This window comes from Talpa occidentalis, unplaced genomic scaffold (genome assembly GCF_014898055.3).
Source record: "Talpa occidentalis isolate TD23 unplaced genomic scaffold, MPIMG_talOcc4v2.1 talOcc4.17, whole genome shotgun sequence".
In the NCBI taxonomy this organism is placed as follows: Eukaryota; Metazoa; Chordata; class Mammalia; order Eulipotyphla; family Talpidae; genus Talpa; species Talpa occidentalis.
Genome location: NW_023601754.1, coordinates 56,674,950 through 56,696,073, shown reverse-complemented (window position 1 = coordinate 56,696,073; position 21,124 = coordinate 56,674,950). Strand labels below are relative to the sequence as shown.

The window sequence follows — 21,124 nt, the reverse complement described above, 5'->3', positions numbered from 1 at the left end:
ATAAATAAATCTTTGGAGAAAAAAAAGAAAGATAAAACAAATCCCAGATGTTTTATCATCCCATCTGTAAGTAGGTTTGACTCCGGTAAAAGATATCACTCTGACACTAAAAATTAATAATCCCTCATTTCTTCTACTGTCTCATCAGTGTACACGTGCCCCAACTGATCCATGAGTACCTTTTACGGCCTTGTCAATTGTGGTAAATACACATAACATAAATTTACCATCTTCACCGTGTTAAAGTGTTCATTCAGTCCAGTAAGCAAGGACATTCACATTGTTGTGCAGCTCACCTCCAGAAACTTCCACGAGTATCTTTTCTCGCCTGATTGGTTTGAATCAGGAGCTAAGTATGACCCACTCAGTACTTGGTATGTCTCACCCCGTACCAGCCCTTCCTGACTCCCTTTCCCTGTTTTTTCTTTAAAGATTTATTTTGTTTATGCATGCATGCAAGAGCTGGGGTGTAGGCCAGAGGTGCAGGGGTGGGGGCATGTGAGAGGATTCACCAGAGACAAAGTGGGGAGCAGAACAGGCGGATCTACTCAAATACACTGCTGAGGGAGCGGCGGGCGAGACAGGAGAGGTCTGCTGCGCCATGCAGGTCAGCTCCCTGGCCAGGGATTGAGCTCAGGCCACAGTGGCTGGCGATAGCTTCATAGTGCTGAGACTTTACCCCTTGCACCACCAGGGAGGTCCTGTTTTTTCTTTTTTCCTAAGAACACAGAGGTTGGTTTGTTCTGTGACAGAATTTACCTCCTGGTTGCTCCCTCCTGGCTTTGGCTGGTTGTATCCCTGTGATATCACTTAGCGTGTCCACCCAGCAAGGGGTGCGGTTTTGCAATGGGAGCTCAAGAGGACTTTTTGAAGAAAAGACGTGGAAAGAGCCGCGCAGTGAAGTAGGGAAAGGGAGTTGCGGGCAGAGGGGACAAGGAGAGTGGAGCCCTGTGGCCTCATTCCCCAAGGTTCACACACGGCCAGGCACTGTTGTGGGCACCTCAGGCTCTGTCCTCCCTGGAGAGGATGGAAGGTGAGAGGCAGGTACATGGGGGCATCACCTTGGCCCACTGGTACGTCAGTGCCCAGCCTGCTTCCTGCCTCCTCCGGGAAACCCATTAGAGCCTGGACACCAGCTGGGACCCACTCCCCTGTCAGCTCCAAGGCTGAGGCTGCTGTTGGCCCACTTGGCATCTCCACCAAGCAGGCCTGTCTTCACGCCTCCGTGGGCCACTCCCAGTTCTGCCAGCCCTTCCGTGCAGCCGTTCGCCAGCATCGCCTCCTCCGGGAAGTCTTCCTGTTCTCCCTCCAGTCCCTGTGCCCAGATACCATGCTGGTGTCCCCCTGGAAGCCCCATGAAAAGCTGCTCGCTTCTGCAGCCCTTTTTGCTCTTTTCGTCTGCCAGTGTGGCAGCTTGGCCCATGCACAGTGATGGAGGCAGCAGACTGTGCCCTGGGACAGTGGCCCAGGAGGGAATGAGGACAGTCACCTCAGGTGGCCCCCACTCTGGGACACACGGGACCCCGCCCCCTCCCATGAACCCAGGTTCATGGACCAGGAAGGGCAAGAGCGACACTGCCTCTGGTTAGGGTTTTGAAGAGTATCTCGTCTGCCTGGGCTGCTGTAACAAGATACCACGGACTGGGTGTCTTGCAAACAGAGTGTTTCTCACAGTTCTGGTGGCTGCACGTGCAAGACCAAGGCACCGGGACCTGCCTGCTGGGAGCCTCCTGTGCCACGACACTGTCTCCTCGCTGGGTCCTCATGTGGTGTGAAGGCTAGGGCAGGGGGTGTCTCATGGGGGCCTCTCATTCCACTGATGAGGGTGCCACCCCAGGGCCTAGTCACCTCCCAAAGGCCCTACCTCCCAATACATCACCTTGGAGGTTAGCAGGTCAACATGAATCTTGGGGGAGCACCTGTGCATCATAATAGAGCACCCAATGAGAGCAGAGCCCAGCTCCCCCTCATTACACAGACAAGGAGCTGGGGACCCCAGCGGGGCAGGATCAGACGACCCATTAGTGACAGAGCTGGGACCACAGTTGCTGCCTCTCTTACTTCTTCTTTTTTTTTTTAAGATTCTCCATTTTCTAAAAAAAGATTTATTTATTTATGCATATAAGAACTGGGGTACAGGCCAGAGATGTGGGGGGGGTGAGAGGATTCACCAGAGACAGAGTGGGGAGGTGAACAGGCAGATCGACTGAAATGCACTGCTGAGGGGAGCAGCCAGCAAGACAGGAGAGGTCTGCTGCGCCACGCGGGTCACCTCCCTGGCTGGGGATGGAACTTGTGCTGCAGTGGCTGCCGATAGCTTCATAGTGCTACATCTTAACCCCTTGCGCCACCAGGGAGGCCCCTGGCTATCTCACTTCCGACAGTGCTGTCCTTCTGGGCAGGTAGAAGGGCAGAGCAGAGACTTAACAGAAGACTCTCAGGGAAGCTGACTCACATGACAGGCAGCCCACGCATGCTGGTCACCCCCCAGACTCTATATGCGTGTTTCATACGTGAACTTGCTATAGCTGCACAAGTCAACCCAAGGAGGTGCTACTTATTATCCTAGCAGAGGGGAAAGTGAAGGCAGAGAGCAGTGAAGAGGCTTCCTGAGATCACAGCACTGGCAAGGAACAGCCCGTAGTAGCCACCTCTCTTGGCTGGGAAGCCCCCGCTGGCCCCCCTACTCCCCCACTTGCAAGGGACCAACTTCTCTATGTTTTAAGTTCCCTACTAACACAGTGCCTCCTCCTCACTGTTCGCTCCCACACTAGAGCAAACCCAGCAAAGGGGGACAAGACTGTGCACCTCAAGTCCTCCTGGTGGGTGGGCAGGGACACTGACAGTAAACACAGTCTCTTCCATCCATTCTAAATGCACATTTTCTCACATCTCTGAAATGCCCAAATTCCACATGGTGGAAAAAGAAGGTAGGGCCTCCCTGGTGGTGCAAGGGGTCAAGCACCACACTGTGAAGCAATCCGCAGCCTCTGCAGCACCAGTTCCATCCTTGGCCAGGGAGCTGACCCACATGTGCAGCAGACCTCTCCTGTCTCGCCCGCTGCTCCTCTCAGCAGTGTATTTTAGTCAGTCTCCCTGTTCTGTTCCCCACTCTGTCTCTGGTGAGTCCTCTCACCACCACCCCAATCCCTGGCATCTCTGGCCTGTACCCCAGCTCTTGTATGCATAAATAGAATAAATGTTTTTAAAAAAGAAAAGAAAAAGAAGGTAATGTTCTGCGAGATGGGAGGGCCTCTGGCACAACAGAGGGCGTATGTGGGTCTTTCCTCACCCCAGGCACTTACCTGTCATTCACTCTCTCCAGCCCCTCAGGGGGGCTGCTTGGAAGACACATGCTCTCTGGTCCAGCTGGTTGGGAGGGAAAAGAGAAGAATTGCTTCCCCATTGGCTCAGGGGTTAAAGTCTCATCACCAGCCACTGCAGCCTGAGTTCAATCCCCGTCCAGGAAGCTGACCCACATTGTGCAGCAGACCTCTCCTGTCTCACCTGCTGTTCCCCTCAGCAGTGTATTTCAGTCAATCCACCTGACTGCTCCCCACTCTGTCTCTGGTGAATCCCCTCACTGCCCTCCTCCTGCACCACTGGCCTACGCCCCAGTTCTTGTATGCATAAATAAATAGAGTATTTTTTAAAAAGTTGCAATGTTTTGAGGAGTGAGAATAAAGATGTTTTCTCTCCAGAACCTTTGCCTCCTCTTGGCTTCTGTCCTCCCTGCCTCCCTAGTGGGGAGTGCTACCCTAAGGCCTCTGTGGCTCACTGGAGGGAATACCTAAGCCCTTCTGGAATTGAGGGGCATTGTGGTTGCTCTGGGGCACTGGACCATTGGTTGTTTTTCATCTGATCTGGGCCCATTGAAGATGCACTTACTTTTGTATTTGTTTTGGTTTTGCTGTTCAGGTTGCAAATCTTGGCATTATCATCAACTCTTCTCTAACCCCCTTCTCCAAACAACCCATCAAGAAATCCTGTCAGCTCCACCTTCCAAATATATCCCACATCCGACCACTTCTCACTACATCCACTGCTGCTGTCCTGCTCCACGCCATTGTCACCATCAAAGCCTCCGTGTTGGTGGCCAGGCTTCTGCTCTGCCCTTCCCCTACACTCTGTTTTCAACTCCGGAGGAGCCTGACACAACATGTCATGCAGTGGCCCGCCCCCTGCCCAGGGACAGCCAAAGCAGTGGCTCCACATCAACTCCCTGCCCCTTTCTCCCGCTTACTCTCTGCTGTCTCATTGGCCTCCTTGATCTTTAGCAAAGCCCACTCCTGCCTCAGGATCTTTGCCCTGACTGACTGGCTTCCTAGAATATTCTACCTCCAGACATCCACAGAGCTCTTGCCCTTACGTCCTTTAAATCTTTGCTCAAGTGATACCTCAGTGAGGCCCACCCTGACCACTGCATCTCATTGTTTACCCCCTCACTCCTGCAGCCCTGAGCCTCCTTTTCATCTGTGGCATTTTAATCAGACTATTATGTTTGTTGTTTGTCTGCCCCCAATTGAGATGAAAGCCCCCCAGGGTAAAGATCTTTGCCTATTTTGTTCATTGTTCTAGCTGAAGAGCCTACAAACTGGGCCTTGCACATAGTATGTGCTTATTAGAGATTTGTGGGATGAATGAATTTACAAATTAAAGAGGGGTAAGATTGTGGCAATAATGAATTTTTTTAAGATTAATTTTTAATTTATTTATGCATACAAGAACTGGGGTATAGGCCAGAAGTGAGGGGAGAGGATTCACCAGAGACAGAGTAGAGAGCAGAACAGGCAGACTGACTGAAATACACTGCTGACGGGAGTAGTGGGGAGACAGGAGAGGTCTGCTGCGCCATGTGGGTCAGCTCCCTGTCCAGTGATCGAACTCATGCTGCAGTGGCTGGTGATAACTTGATAGTGCTGAGACTTTAACCCCTGTGCCACCAGGGAGACCCTAGAAATAATGAATCTTTGAGAACTGAATAGGCTCAGACATTTGAGAAGGTGATATTTGGACTGGAAGTATATCTGGGAGCTGAGGTGACTGGCAGTAGCTCATCCTGAACACAGGGATGGAGGCAAGAGAGCTTGGTGGCCTGCAGGAGTTGGAGGGAGGTGTTCACCACTCATACCTAGTTGGAGAGGATATTAGCAAGGTCAGCTGAGACCAGATTGTGTAAAGCTTTGAAAGCAGGATAAAAACTTTCCCTGCCAGGACATGTTATGTAATTTGTGGGATCTAGTGCAAAATGACAATGCGAGGCCCCCTTAGAAAAAGCATTTATTTTTTTAAAGTCTTTTTTTTTAAATTTTTTTTTATAGAGGCATGTTTTTTATTTATTTATTTGTTTGTTTGTTTGTTTGTTTTGTTTATACATGCACTGGGTACAGTCAGAAGTGCAGGAGGGTGAGAGAATTCACCAGAGCCAGAGTGGGGAGCAGAACAGGCAGAAGGACCGAAGTACACTGCTGAGGGGAGCAGCGGGCAGCAGGAGAGGTCTGCGCGCCATGCGGGACCCTCCTCCTGTGGCCGGGGAGCAGCCGGGGATTGAACCGGCGCCGCAGAGGCTGCTGGCAGCTTCGCAACCCAGCGCTCAACCGCTGCGCCACCGGGAGGCCCATTTTTTTTTTTTAAAGTCTTTAATTATTTTTATGTAGAAGAACTGGGGTGCAGGCCAGAGGTGCAGGGGTGAGAGGATTATCCAGAGACAGAGAGGGGAGCAGAACAGGTAGATCTACTGAAATACACTGTTGGGGGAGCAGCAGGTGAGACAGCTGTCTGCTGCAACATATGTGGGTTAGGTCCCTGCCTTGGGATTGAACTAGGCCTTAGTGGTGGGCCTTCACGGTGGTAGCACTGAGACTTAACCCCTAGGCCACCAGGGACGCCCTAGTAAAAAATTTCAAGATGATGACAGCAGAGCATAAAATGGAGCTCTTCTAAGAGCAGGGCTTTGTGTGAGCACACAGGCCATCGGCCCATCAGGCACACCCTACCTATCCCACAAGGGAGCTGAGGAGAGCCTTCTAGCAGGCCAGGGATGTAATTGGAGCTGGACTTTAGCATGATTATTCAGGCATGTCTGGTGGGGTAGGTAGGAGGGAATCTCCTTAGAGAGACCCTGTGCAGAGAAAGTGAAGGTGGGGGAACAAGAGGCATAGGGCAGGGGTGAGAACTTTAGTGAGCAGGAGGTTGGAGGCGGTGGTAGTGTACCTAGACACCAGAACAGGCCTGCAGGGAAGACCCGATGGCAGCACACCTTTCTTTGGAGGTGATGTGGAACTAGGAATCAGCAATGTCCACCAGAGGGCAGATCATTCTCAAAGATTTGCGGGATGATTTTTGGGGTTGGGGGGAGCAGCATGTAGTCAGTTTCAACTTCTCTCCTTCCCCTCACTGACTTCAATGTTCCTCCTCCAACTGTCCCTCAATGGCTGGGTGCCTGAATGCAGCTGAAGCGGGACATGGGGAGAGTTCCTGGAGTCCCATGCATTTACTAGACTGTTCCTTGTACCTGTTGCCTCAGACAATACTTTCATGCCATCATCCTCTCCTCGCATCTGTTGGGCTGCCTATTTCTCTGATAGACTTTGTTAAGAGCTCTGCTCAAGATGCTGTAGCAGGGAGTTGGAAGTCAAGTGTTCAAGATCCAACTAACACTTTCCTCCACAATCCCTGGGGCCTCTCTAATCCTGTACCTTTGGGGACTTGTTATTTGGGTCTGGTCTCTGGCTCCTGTGAGGACTCTGGCTTCTGCTCACCTTAACTGCTGTTGAGTCCTTGGGGGCAAGTTACAATATGTCCAGGACACAGGGGTGGGGGTAGCTTGGAGCCAGAGGAATGGGGGGGCATTCTAGGGGAAGCAGGCTTCTGGTTATATTAAGGGGGGCCTCTAAAGATAAGAGGGAACTTAAAGGACCTCCCCTGGTGGCGCAGGGGTTGAGCACTGGGTTGTGAGGCTGCCAGGGCAGCCTCTGCAGCGCCAGTTCGATCCCCGGCCACTGGCAAGGGTCCCACCAAAAAAAAAAAAAAAAAAAAGTGGGGGGGAACTTAAAGCTCATGAATCCAATGAGGAGGACACACGCCCAGGGAAGGCAGGACACTTCTCCAAGTAGTGCCCCCTGGAATCATCTGCAGCCAGTTCCATTTCTTTTCCATGGGTTTTCTATCTTAGGAAGGATACCTCAGATATGAATTAAGGTGAGAATGCCTCTTTGTTGCCTTGTGGGGGCATTTAAAAGGTTACTGGAATTCAAAGATGCTATTTAGGATGTCATCACTGGAACAAAAGGCGTGGATGCTCTCAATATAGGGACGAGGAGCCTAAACTCAGATATACTGAGATTTCCCCCCCAGATCACACAGTATTCTCACTCCACAGAGTTGGGGCAGGGATGCAGCTGGCTGACCTGGTGCCTGTCCCCCACCTCGAGGGCCCTGGGCATGAGACTGCATGGAGAGAGAAATGGAAGCCAAGGAGAACAATGGCAGGTGATGGGTGGTAGATGGTAGACTAACACCGCATTTGACAGGTGACAGGTTGGGTGATAGACAAGATGGATTTTATGAACTGCCAGACGAACGGACACGCAGACGGAAAATTACTTTAGAACCAAAAGATGCCAGTTGCGGGGACGGCTAAAAGCCTTATTTTCTATTTTCTATTTTGTCAAATAATAATAAGCACAGGTGAGCCAAGCTTCCCGTTCCAGATTTCAAAACACCCGACAACTGACGGGAAAAAAACGAAGAGTCAGACTCTCGGTACCACCGAGGAAATGACCCGGGGTTCGCCGGCCTCGGGTGTTGCCGGAAATGGCCGACGACCGTTGTCGCCGGCGGGGCGGGAGGGGGCGTGGCCGACTCGCGGCACGCGGAGTCGCTTCGGGTGTTTCCGGAAACTGCCGAGAGCTAGCATGCAGTGGGCGGGGCAAAACCTGTGGGCGTGGCTGAAAGGCCAGGAGTCGCTTCGTGGATTTCCGTAAACAGAGCCGAAGCTCGGTGTTCGGGATCTAGGAGGTGCGCGCGTCCCCGGGGATTAGTTTCTTCGGGTGTTTCCGGAATTCACCCGTAGTGCCCGGCCGGGAGTAGGAGGCGCGTCCCCCTCCCGCTCCTCGTCGCTTCGGATGTTTCCGGCTGCTGCCGGCGGAAAGAGCCGAGGGCCGGCGGTGGTGGCGGCCATGTTGGGAGCAGCAGGTCCGGCGGCGGCTGCCTGAGTGCCGGGCGCGGAGCAGTGCCGCTGAGGGCAGGGGAGGAGCGAGGCAGGCGGCCGGCTGCGGCGGCAGAGAGTAGGCGGAGCGGCGCAGCCCGGCCGAAAGGCGGCACAGCCCAGCCGGGGGTCGGGGGGGTGCGGTCCGGAGCCGCTCGGAGCCGGCGCGGCCTAGCCCGAGCGGCCCATCCCCGGGCTGGCGTGAGCGGCTACCCGGCCTCCCCGCACCCCCGGCCGGGGCCCATGCGGCGGGTGCCCCTGCTGTGAGAAGCCCCGCCCGGCCGGGCCCCGCGCCTTCCCTTCCCTCCCTTCCTCCAAGCTTCTCGGTTCCCTCCCCTGAGATACCGGCGCCATGTCCAGCGCCCGGACCCCCCTACCCACGCTGAACGAGAGGGACACGGAGCAGGTAAGGAGCCCCGAGGGCTCCCCGGATTCTCTGGCTGGGCCCCTGCACCTTGCGGAGCCTCCTCCCTCTTCTGCTCTCCTCGTGCCCCTGCTGCCATCCTGCAAGCCTCGGCTGCCCTGTCATCTGGCTCCCGGCCCCGCACATCCCCTTCGAGTCCCGTCCTGGGACCCACCTCCTCCTGACTGGAGCTGCACACTTGTCTCTCTGCCGACCCCCTTCTCCCCTCACCGCCCTCCTGTGCGCTTCCGTGTTACCTCCGCAGCTTCCCCTTCTCTTCCCTTTTTCTCTCAGGGGCCTTTCTGGTCTTCCTCCACCCACGCTCAAAGCAGCCACCCTCCAGCTCCTCGAACAGCACCCCGCGATTTGCCCCAGATCGTTGTCCACCTCTCCTCCTCCTCCTCCTCTCTAGCCCTGCTGCCCTCCGCCTGCACCGGTTCTCCCGGTCCCTGGTTATCGCCCTCGGGGGCCCTTGTCCCGACAGTGTGTCCTCGATCCCTATCCCCTTCCAGTTCCCCGGTTTTTTCCTACCCTCTTCCCTTTGCAAACTGTGCGCTCCCTCTTGCTTTGCAACCCACCAGCTCCACCCTCATCACCTTTCCAAAACGTTCGCCTACTCTTTGCTCATCACTTTCCCTTCTTTCACCCGGAGCTCCCTGCTGCCTGCGCTGGCATTTGTTGCTTCCGTGTTTCCCATACAGCTGTCATGCGCATGGTTTTCCCACAGGTTGTCTTGGGGTTCCAATCACCATTCCCTTCAGAGCCTTTGGGCCCCGCACGTTTCTGGTTTTCTCTTGTGGGTGCCTCACAACTGTGTCCTCGGGCTCTTCCTACCGAGGGAAAGACATGCACTACTTCAGCCCCCTCCCCCACCCCCAGCAACACAACCTGTTGCTCAGTGCTCTCCCGGGCCTGGGGGCATCGGCAGCACCGTCCTTGCCTCTCTGTCTTCTTTCACTGCAGCACAAACCATGACGCCTCTTCTCTCCACTCCTGGGCCTGTGACTTTTCATGGTCTCTTCCTTCTTGCTGCTGCCTTCCCGTTTCTCTGCCCTCACCCAGTCCTCCTTACCTTGCTTCTGAGTCAGTATTGCCTTTCCTCTCCATGCTGGTCTCCTGCCTTCTTCACATGGCATTTACTTTCCCCACATATGTCCCTGTCCATCCCCTTCCCGTTGGCTTGTCTTTGTAACTCTCCGTCCAGGCATTTTGCAGGCTCCTTTCTGGAGCCACAGGCTTCCCCTCATCCTCACCGTCACTGCTGTCATTTGTCACCCAAGCCTCAGCCTCTTCTGTCATCGCACCTCTGAACTGAGAGGCGTCCGCCTTTTCCTCCTCTCCCCTTTCTTTCACCATCTCCAGTGTCCCCTGCTGACTGCTCTGTGCGAGCCCCCTGCCTGGCACACCTTTCTCGGTGGAGAACTTTATTAGACCAGGAAAACTTGACTTGAGGAAGGACTTCTCTCCTGCTGCAGCGTCTGTCCCCTCCCTCCTGTGTGCCATCCCCTGTTTTTCTCTCCTCCCCTCCCTTCTTTCTTGCTGGCTTGATCGAGTCATTGTTACAGTCTCTTGCCCGTTAACTTCCTTCTCTGAGAAACTTTCCCTCTTTCGTTTTTCTATTGTTTTGCTTTTTTTCTTTTTTCCCCTTGCTCTCCCTAAATCAGGCCAGCAGGAACTCAAGAGGAGTTCTAGACTGAGTTTTTTTCTTCAGTCCTAAAAGATTGACCCTTTTAGGACTGATGGGTTGATTAGGATTGATTGCTTCTGGGGGTGAAATGGACTGACAGGGAGGGATGGTTGATTTCCCTTTCATCCCTGGGCTTATGGGCTCTGCACCCGACTAGATCTTTGGAAACAGGAGCTCGGTCTGTATCTCTCAGTCTTTTCCTCCCTTTCCAGCTGTTTCTCTCACCTTGCTGGGAACCACCTTCTCTAGGCCTATTCAGTTCCTTTTCCTCTCACAACCTTTGTCTCAGCGGGTAAACCCTGCTTAACTGGAGAACTTTCCCAGACTGTTGATCTTGAGCTGGGAGGGGGAGGCCAGGTGACTGACTGGCACCCTCAGGCATTTGGGGAGTGGCTGCTGAGTGCCTACTTTCTCGGCAAGGCTGTGGGGGGCATTGTGTTGAGCAAAGTGGAGTAACAGATGGCCTCAATACAGATTCTTTATGCTGTTTACTAAATGTTAATGTAACCTTGCCATGATCTTTTTTTGTGCATGTGATAAGTGCATTGATTTCCTCTTCCCTACCTGTTTAGCATACTGCTGAGCACATAGTAGGACCTCTATGCACATCACTGACTTTGTAATAGCAGTAATCGGTGAACTTTGGAATGTAAGTAAGCTGCTCTTTGATAACTTCGTCCAGGGCAGTGACTGCATGCATTGTCATTGTCATTCTGCTCCAAGTTACGGATTTCTCGTCCTGTTTCCATTCTTCATAGACTTAGGTTCTCCTGGGCCACTGCATGGCTTCTGCTGTAACTGGCAGGGTAGACAGTCATACTGCTGACTAGGTAGTAAGTCTCATCCTAATAAAAAATAGATTTTGGAAAGCCTTGAAAACACCTGTTACAGGCAGGTACATGCATTTTTTTTTTTTAAACAAGAAAAATACCAAGTAGCAAGTCTTTAGGCCATAAGGCCAGGGAATGCCAGAAGCATTGGCCTCCTTTAGAATAGAACTTGCCGCCAGGTAAGAGCAAGAAAGCTCTTCTTGATTTTGTTGCCGTTCTTGCTGAAGTAGTCGTGGGAGCGCAGTCATTGCACTAAGCCTTCGTGTTCTGAAATAAAAAACAAGGGATTTGGTTGGGCTGATTGCTTCCCCCCAGAGGTCCTCTGTCACTCATTTATTTTTAAACGATTTAAACTGGTTTTACCAGAAAATAGGTAAACTACTAGTTGTCTTCAAGCTCCAATCACTTTTTGCTCTTTTTCTTCCCCTTGCTTTAAAACATGTGGTTGATAAGCTCTTTGTTTCCGGGAGCTCTTTGATCATGTCTGAATTACACACACACACACACACACACACACACAAATGTTGAAGCATAAAAATAAACCTTGTGTTTCAGGGAGATTGCCTATTTGCTGTCGACTCTGCTTCTAACAGTGAAGGTAGGAGGTAGAAGAAAGTCATGCCCTGTCTTTAAGATGATTTTTGTGACACCTGATTCTGGATGTGCTTTTTCACAGTCATAAACTCTTCCTTCTTTGGCAGGAGGGTTGTGACCTGGGGCTGGTGGTTTGCGGGGTTCTTAGTCTGTGAGCTGAGCTTTCTGTTCACTACTTTTCCAAATGGTTCTGCTGGCCTGGAGTCTTGGCAGTGGTGAAAGCAATCAGCAAGATGACTGCTTGTTTTCCGGCCAGCAACAGCAGTAATAGGCAAGTGTGGAGAGGGTCTAACATCAAGAACTTTCTGTAATACCTGGTGGGGGGCACTGCATGACTTTAGACCTGCCCCAGCTATGGGCCTCCAGACCACACAGGAGAACTTGAGAGAAAAATAGGACCCTTCACCCCCCCCCCCCCCCCCATGCTGCTGTACTGGGCAAGAATGTGGTGCCGTCTTTCTTCTAGGGAACAAGTGGTGTTTTTATATTGTGAGTGTTCTGGAAAGAGGTGTTTGGAAGTCTGGATGAAGAGAGCAAATCTGAACTTATAGGATCCTTCAAAGAACAACTGAGCTACTCCAAACATACCTGTCCCTTGGACCGCCATGTTGACTGTGACTGGATGTGGCACTGATTCATTTGGTTTTAGTGACATCCAGAAAAGAACTTGGTTGGCGCTCATTCCGTGTGAGCTGTGCAGCCCTGTGTGCCCGCTCTGATGTCTGCCTTTTGATTCTAGCCAGGGACTCCTTGGTGGTGCTTTCTGAGTGGGGATGTGGGTGCATATCAGACCGTACAGTCTTCCTTTCTGCTTGCCTCTAGAAATCAGGCATGAGGTGCTGTTTAGAGCAAGGGCTTCAGGAGGCCCTGAGGTTCATGGAGTTGCCATACCATAACCTTTGAGCCTGGTAAATTACCTAGTAAATAGTAATAATTCCTAATCTGTGAACTTTGGGAAGTAGCTAAACAGGTAGGTACAAGGCAGTCATTGAAACCTGGCTGCTTCAGCTGAAAACCCAGTTTGCATGGGGACAACTGAATCTTTTAGACAGTGACCAAAGACTGGGCCCTGGGTTTTGTTTTGTTTTGTTTTTTCCCCCAACATAAATGCCTTAACCAGAGTTGAGATCTTTAGGTCAGAAAAGATTGGGGATTTGTTTGCCTGAGAGGTTTGCACAGTTAGACCTTTTGGGAGTCAAACACTTCTCAGACTAGCCTTTTTTCCCTTTGGGCAGAACAACCCAGTTCTCAGGGGCCTCTGACCACGACTAACCCACACCTTCATGCACTTGTTCCCATCGAGCACTTAGCCACCTGGCTGGCATTTCCCCTCTCCCAGGAGCATCCATGCCTTTCTACATATGTATTATGTCAACGTGAATGAATATTTTATGCCTAGAGTGCAGCCAAGCCTCAGGCTTTATGGCCCATTATTGACAAGTGGGGGCTGGGGGTGGGGGCTGGGCGCCACCTTTGGCCCATGATTGCGTCTCTGCTAAATGGAAACCCCCCCACACACACTCCGCAGCACTTTGAAGCCCATTAATGGACTGAGATGAAGTAACCAGCAGATGGAAGGGGTGAAGAGGGTGGTCATCCTCCTTCCGTAGACAGCCTGATGGGGCTTTCCTACAGCCCCCAGCTCCCTCAGCCTGGTTAAGCTGTGTCTCCAGCTAGGCCTGTGCTTTGAGAGGAAGCATGGACCTGTTCTCCTGGCCACGGTGGGCCTGCCAGCTTCACCACTTTCCTGTCAAAGCAAAAATTGAGAATGATGTGGAAAGGGTGGGAGGAATTTAAACCTGGCCTTCCTCCTTCAGCAGAAGTTCAGCAAAATGACAGATTAGATAGGTGACTGAGTTTCCTTTTCTTGATGGGAGATTCCAGTATTTGTACATTTCCCACTGAAGCTTGGATTCTCCGGGCTTTCTCCCAGCCTTCATCAAACACCAGTGAGTCACCCAAGCGCAGATCTGTGCATTTTCCCCTCTGGCTCAGCGCTGGGAAGGGTAAACCTTTACAAACCTGCAGGGAGGGAAGCCACCCATTTCCCACTTCTGGCCTGGGAAGAGGCCCGCTATCCCCGTGTTAACTCAGAACATTCTAGTTCTCCGAGCAGAATGTCACTACCCCACCACCGTCGTTTTGGTGCAGGCCTTTGAATGTCATTGCGGACTTTGAGACTTCTGAGAGGGTAGGCATGATTCACAGTCCACACCTAGAGGGAATCTGGCCTCTTGGTGTCTGGTTACCTCTCCGGAGGAAGGATCCCAGTTCCTCCTCTTGCCCACTAGATCTGCCCCTCCCCTGGGGGTATAAATAGACTGGATCTCTTCATCTGGATGTCTGTTTTGTCGACAGTGTTTGAAGTTCCGCGTCCCTGTGGGGAGTTCTTTCCACGGCCGGCAGTCTTTGGGTTCCCCCCACTTCACTTATTCCTTGCTTTTCTCCGGAGAAAGTGGTTAGCAAAGGACAAAATCAAATGTTTCTTCTTGTGCATCAAATGATTAATTTCAGACTTAGGTTTGGCAGGAGAGAGGTTAAGATGGAGGCCAGGTGACTGCTGTGGGGCGGCAGGGGCGTGAAGGGAGAGAAGGGGAGTGAGCTCAGAGACTGGCTCCAGGCCGCCTTTTTCTTTTTAACCTAAGAAGGCGGAGCCGACCTGACGCTTCACTGTAGAACCAGTCGAGCTGGTTTTGAGCAGACTCGGCCTATTTTTCTCTGTGCTGTTCAGGTACTTGGCAATACAAAGGTCTGCCTCCTCTGGGGCTCTGCTCATTGAGCCATGAGTTTGGATGCCTGTAAACAACACCCTCCCCCCAATACCGAGTGGACCTCTGAACTGGGCCTCTCCACGCTAGTGGACTTTCTCTACAGCTGTGCTCCTCAAGGCAAGTCTGTCTTACTCCTTTCTCTGGACGCTCGAAGATACAGCTCCTTTATTTGGGCATCCTTTGTACTTCATAGCTTCGCTAAAGCTTTGCACTTCAAAGCTTCCAGGAAGAAACCGGGCTGGTCTGCGTCTGGTTGGTGCCCCACTTGTGGATCTAGAAGGGGATCTGTTCTCCTGACTCCTACGATCTGGCTTTTCAGTCTGATGAGCTCCCTGGACCTTTTGGTTCTGCATAGTGGGCCTGTCAGTTCAGGCCTGCTGGGGAAGGAAAAAGGAGAAAATAATTTTTGGTCCTTAGCAGTTCATCAGGGATCTCAGTCACAGGAGAGTTTGCCTTTGTCCCTGATGTGGATACCTGTAAGAAAGTGGGAGCCATCCTTCAGCCGCTGACGCTTCTGCAACAGCGGCCAGGGAAGCTTTCTCAGGGGGAGGAGGTAGCGGGGTTCTGAGGCTCCTGTGACGTCGGTGCTGCTTTTTGTGCAGGACAGTTTCCCCAGGCTCCTGACAGGCAGATCTCTGTCAAGTCCGGAAGTTTGGTAATTGATAGTGAAGCTGCCTGCAAGCGGAGCTCCAGCCTGTACCCTTGTTCTTGGGGCAGGCTGCTCCCGTTGCTGCTCCTCCGCCTTCTTTAGACCCTAGTGTCCGCTGACCTTTCCTAACCCATCACTTCCCCGTCTCCCTCCCCAGATGGCCATCATTTGTCTTGCGCATAGCGTTGGAGGCACTTGTGGCTTGTTGCTTTATCTTTTTGCCCACAAGAGTTTGAATTATTGGTTCTCCAGTCACAGGAAGTGGGGCCCCTTCAGCCCTTTTGGTCTAGCATAGCCGCCTGATTGAGTCGATGGAGCTGAACGTACAGCAGGGTTGAAAGGAGATCCCTGGGCTCCTGGACTCCAGCGCGCGCGGTTGCGCTGAGAGCAGGAGTTCTCGCGTGGGAACCCCGGACCATCCTTCAGGACGCTGTTTTCTTGCTGACCCCTCTCGGCCTGTGTGTCTTCTGTGCAAGCGTTAGTACCTACCTTGCAGGTATCCTCAGAAGCACCAAGAGAGTTAATGAATATAAAGCACTTAGAATAGCGCCCAGCAGGACGTAATAATTGTCGTCATCATTGTTCCAGTTGAGAAACTGAAATGACTTTCCCCTGAGCACTGCATACCTCCGAGTCAGCATGAGGGGTAGACCTTGGTGTTTCTCTGTAATCCAGTGGAAGAATCTCGCCTCTTCGAGCCATTGCAGCTCCCCTAGCATTCTAGGTATTTTAATTTGCTTGTTTATTTTTACTTGATTTTTTTTTAACCGACCTGTTAACCGAGTGCTGCTGGTGGGTTTATGTGCTTTGGGAGCGCTTTTTAGAAAACAAGGGATAGTTCATTTTATTGCAGGTTATCAGTAGTAGGTGATTTCATTAATTAAGAAAACAATCCCACACCCCTTCTACCGGCCTGCATTTCGTAGTGAAGGTGGTGATGAAGGCAGCTGCACCGTGGCTGGTGGGCAGACCCAAAGTCACCCCAGCGCTTGGGGTCTGGCTGTGACAGGAGACTTGAGTCCAGGGGTTTCTTCCATCATGGCCTGCCTATCTTGCAGTGCAGTGCTTGTCCTTTGGCAATAGGAGAAAGTTCCCTGTTTCTCTCAAAGGCCACCTGGGAATGGAGCAGTTAATGATTTTAAGTTCCTGGTGACCAGTAGGGGCCTTCAAGGGCAGGTTCTCCTACCCTCATTCTGCTGGCCTCTGCAGTGAGAAGAAAGCCTCCTCTTCCTGAGGCCTGGAAGGGGCGCTGCCGCTCCTCAGCTGCTCCTGCAGCTCTGTGGCCTTTGAATCCTGCAGATGTTGGTCTCCTTTGGTCCTTGTGTACCCTCCTCTCCTGCTCCTTCCCAAGCCTGCCTTCCTGGAAGGGCCTGGGCAGGAGCAGCAAGTAAGTTGCTTAGTGTTCTCACAATGCAACTGTGGCCAAGGAGAAAGATAACAGTGTTGCTTAGAGCCATGGGGGTGGGGTGGGGGGGTGTTTCTTGCAGGTATTTTCCTCTTCCCTTTGACCCCTCTGCCTGAGTCCTCTCACTTCCTTTTTTTTTTTTCCTTTCCGTGTTTGGTCTCTCTGTGTCTGCTCCTCATTCTCACCTCCATCTTGGGTTTTCTTTTCTGTGTCCCCTGCGGTCCTCACCTGTTTCTTTTGTGTCCTGACTCAGAGGGAGGGGAAGTTTGATAGCCTGAGATCTGGTATAGGATCCCAGAACTACCTGTCCTTCCTTTCTCCTGTTCATCTGATTTCTGTAAAGGTAAGGATTCACTGCTTTTCGTTTTCTTTTTTGTCTCCGGAGCCGCCTTCCTTTCAGTAAAGCTAGGCTGGGTGACCTGACAACTCATCAGCGGTGGCCTCCCTGGTGACGGGGTCTGAGCCGGTCCTGGGCTGCTCTCTGAACTAGGGGGAGTGCCATCACCCCAACTGTTGTGGGAGAGCTGCGGAGGCTCTTGTTAATTTTGGATTGTGCGTTACTGAACTTGGCTCTCCAAGTGTGTGGTCTGGGGCCCCTGGGAGTTCCTGAGCCCCTCTTGGTGGTACATGAAGTCAAAACAATTTACTTCAGGCAGCAATGCAGTATTTGCTTTTTTCGTTCTCATTCTCTCTCTGGCACACAGTGGAGTTTCCAGAGGCTGAATCATGTGTATTGACATCATCACTTTGGGTTCATAAAATGTACATTTCAGGACTGGGTTTTCGGCATTTTTTTTTTTTTTTTTTTTTTAAGTCTAAAGACTTTTTTTTTTTTTTTTTTTTTTTATAGAGGCATGCTTTATTTATTTGTTTGCTGGTTTGTTTGTTTATACATGCACTGGGTACAGTCAGAAGCGCGGGAGGGCGAGAGAATTCACCAGAGCCAGAGCGGGGAGCAGAGCAGGCAGAAGGACCGAAGCACACTGCTGAGGGGAGCAGCGGGCGGCAGGAGAGGTCTGCGCGCCATGTGGGACCCTCCTCTGGTGGCCGGGGAGCAGCCGGGGATCGAACCGGCGCCGCAGAGGCCGCGCGCAGCTTCGCAACCCAGCGCTCAACCGCTGCGCCACCGGGGAGGCCCGGTTTTCGGCATTTTTAAGGTGCTTCTCTAAGGTGTAAACGTGGAACCTTTCAGTGATGACTTTAGGCCTCAGTACTTCTGTGCTCTGACTAGCTTTCTTCCGTTTTGCCCGCTGTCACCTCTGTAAACTTCATTATTGTCCAATAAATGGTTATTTTGAAATCCCAGCATTTTCCAGGTACCTTCGAGGAAACACCACAAGAAGTAAGTACAGCTTATAAAACTTACTTGGAATAACTTGTAATTTAAAACTTTTTAATTTACAACTTATTTTAGTATTTTAAAATAGAAGAAAATTTGTAATATTTCTCTTATATTTAAGGATGGATTGTTGACTTTAAAAAGGGAGATTGGAAGACTTGCCTTCTCAACCATAGTTTCCACCTCAGTTTACTGAGATAGACATAGCAACAAGTGAAAGGGAAGAATCTGCTCCAAGGAAGCTGGGAAGATCCTTTTTTTTTTTTTTAAAGATTTATTTATTTATTTATACAAGCTCTGGGTACAGTCAGAAGCGCGGGAGGGTGAGAGAATTCACCAGAGCCAGAGTGGGGAGCAGAGCAAGCAGAAGGACCGAAGCACACTGCTGAGGGGAGCTGAGGGGAGCAGTGGGCGGTAGGAGAGGTCTGCGCGCCATGCGGGACCCTCCTCCAGTGGCTGGGGAGCAGCCAGGGATCGAACCGGTGCTGCAGAGGCTGCGGGCAGCTTCGCAACCCAGCGCTCAACCGCTGCGCCACCGGGGAGTGGAGGCCCTGGGAAGATCTTTAAATAAGAAATGAAATTGTGATGAAAGCTGTCTTCTCAGTCTTACAGATGTTGATAATGTGCTTTTTTACATCTTACGCATCAGAGCATTTTCATGTAATATAGTACCAGTTAAATTGCAGCATCCTGTCAAGATAATCTTCAGAGTTTAAAGAGAAAGGAATTGAATATCTTAAGTGTACACATCGTAAGTGCTTTAAAAGCCAAAATTTGTTCCAGCTTTCCAATCTAAACATGAAGAAGTCACTGAAGCCTCTTACGGGATCAATATTGCGTTGCTTTGTCTGGACAAGCGCCCCCGGAAGCCAGAGACCTCGTCGCGGTGACCCGCGCACCCCGCGTCCCGCTGGAGGAAGAGTCAGTGACGCGGCAGTGCCACGTCGTGTGCCACCGTGACTCGCCGACGTAAAGATTTAGCCGCAAACATGAGTTAATACCCTGTTTATAGTGTTTCCTTTCATCTCACAAATGAGCAAATTCATAGACATGGCTCAACTTGTGTCAGCGCCGGCCGTGCTTCAAAGAATGTGACTAACGCAAGTGGCGATAAATAGGAAAGGGACGGAGAACTTTTTTTTTTTTTTTTTTTAAATAGAGGCATGTTCCATTTATTTATTTGTCTGCTTGTTTGTTTGTTTTTTTTGTTTATACATGCACTGGGTACAGTCAGAAGCGCGGGAGGGTGAGAGAATTCACCAGAACCAGGGCGGCGAGCAGAGCAGGCCGAAGGACCGAAGTGCACTGCTGAGGGGAGCAGCGGGCGGCAGGAGAGGTCTGCGCGCCATGTGGGACCCTCCTCCGGTGTCCGGGGAGCAGCCGGGGATCGAACCGGCGTCGCAGAGGCCGTGGGCAGCTTCGCAACCCAGCGCTCAACCGCTGTGCCACTGGGGAGGCCCGATGGAGTACTTTTTTGACTTTTGTGGTTTATCCTGCAAGAACGTCGTCACCATTCCCGCTGCTGGGAAGGGCGGGAGGAGAAGACCGTTGGCTCCGTACCGTGCATCCGGCTGTGGGCCAAAGCCCCCTCGCGCTAGTGGGCGAGGCCTCCTTTCCTGCTCTCCCGCTCGAGGCTAAGGGAGAAAGAGCCACTCACTTAAGAATGCCTTGGATGAAGTGCTGAAAATTATTAATTTGTGTTAAATCTTAGTTTGCTAATAGAACCCGTGAGTGGTGAGATCTGAAGCTTCCCCACTGTGGCCCCAGGCACAGAGGCTGTCTGAGGATGCGCCTGGCGTGGTGGTGCCCTGCCCGCAGACGGGCCTGTTTTCACTTAGAAAGAGCAATTGATGAATATACTAGTTGTTCGTCCTTGAGTTCTTAGTGGATGTTTTCTTCAAATTGAACAGAACACTGTTGGCAGTGTTAAAGTTCAAGTTTTCAAGTGAAAGTTAGAATCGTGGGTAGCTTGTGTTTGTCAGACAGTTTTTGATGCGATGGGTGGTAAAATTAATGGAATGCGATTTTTGGATATTGTATGAAATGCCAGTATTTGGAAACTTTACGTAATTCAGCAACGGACTGCTTCCCAGATTGCCAGTGAGTAAGAGCCATTCAGAATGCACAGTGACCACTGGGCTTTAGTGTCAAAGCACACAGAAGACATGTCGATAGTCTCAGATTGCACATTGCAGCTTGTCTTAAAAACGACCACTTGCTTGAGATTCAGTCCAGTATCAAAGAAGAAAATCCTCAGTATCTGAAAAGCCATTAAACTTCCTTTTCCAACTACAGGTCTGTGTGAAGTGAGATTTTCTTCATATCTTTCAACTCAACAATATATCAAAAGCACATTGAATGCAGGAGCAGATTTGAGAATCTCCTATCAAGCCAGACGTTGAAGAGATGTGCAAGAATGTAAAATGGCGCAACATTTCTCGTGCATTTCCTTTTTTTTTTTTTTTTTTTTTTCATAAAAATAAGATTGTTTGTATAAACATGTAATGGGCTTATTCTTTTAAATTAATAAATGTTTTAAATTATGAGTTTCAATTTCCAATAAGGTGACTATTTATAACCCACTGTGGCATAATCACGTAGGTGTAGTGCGCATCCACCGTCTCCTAGAGATGGAATAAAAGAAAAAAGTTTCTCCCTGTGAAGAGAACTCTTAGGATCTAATCTCTTAATTTAACCTGTGAGTTTATTTTCTTCTTCTGTTCCACTGGCCCAATGGGACTTTTATTCTTGTTTTGTCTGTGGTTTCTTGATTTATCTTCTCCTTTTCTTTGTTCCTTAATCCCCCCTTGTTTTTTCCCCTTTATTTTTCTCATTTTTTCCTTTTTGTTTCTCTAGTATTTTTTTTATTTTTTATTAGACTGGCGTTGTGTTTTGATTGCACTGTCAGGTCACTTTGTTAGGTGGCCTTTGGTTCGTGTGAAGTTGTAGTTTGGAAAATAACAGTTTTTCATTAAAAATAAGTAGCTTAGGGCCTCCCCAGTGGCGCAGCGGTTGAGCGCTGGGTTGCGAAGCTGCCTGCAGCCTCTGCAGCACCGGTTCGATCCCCGGCTGCTCCCCGGCCACGGGAGGAGGGTCCCACATGGCGCGCAGACCTCTCCTGCCGCCCGCTGCTCCCCTCAGCAGTGTACCTCGGTCATTCTGCCTGCTCTGCTCCCCGCTCTGGCTCTGGTGAATTCTCTCACCCTCCCGCGCTTCTGACTGTACCCAGTGCATGTA

General features: G+C 51.1%; 1 protein-coding gene across 4 annotated transcripts in view; it reads left to right on the top strand.

The window, feature by feature from the left end:
• The first annotated feature begins 8,149 nt into the window (after window positions 1-8,149).
• MARK2 (microtubule affinity regulating kinase 2) overlaps window positions 8,150-21,124 on the top strand; it is a 52,692-nt gene continuing 39,717 nt past the window's right edge. For 2 of the 4 annotated variants that reach the window (XM_037517706.2, XM_037517707.2), the window contains exon 1: window positions 8,150-8,615. In XM_037517706.2, the coding sequence (XP_037373603.1) occupies window positions 8,562-8,615 (54 nt within the window). In that variant the 5' untranslated portion in view covers window positions 8,150-8,561. The remainder of the gene's footprint in view (window positions 8,616-21,124) is intronic. The other 2 variants (XM_037517703.2, XM_037517702.2) reach the window with 1 other exon arrangement.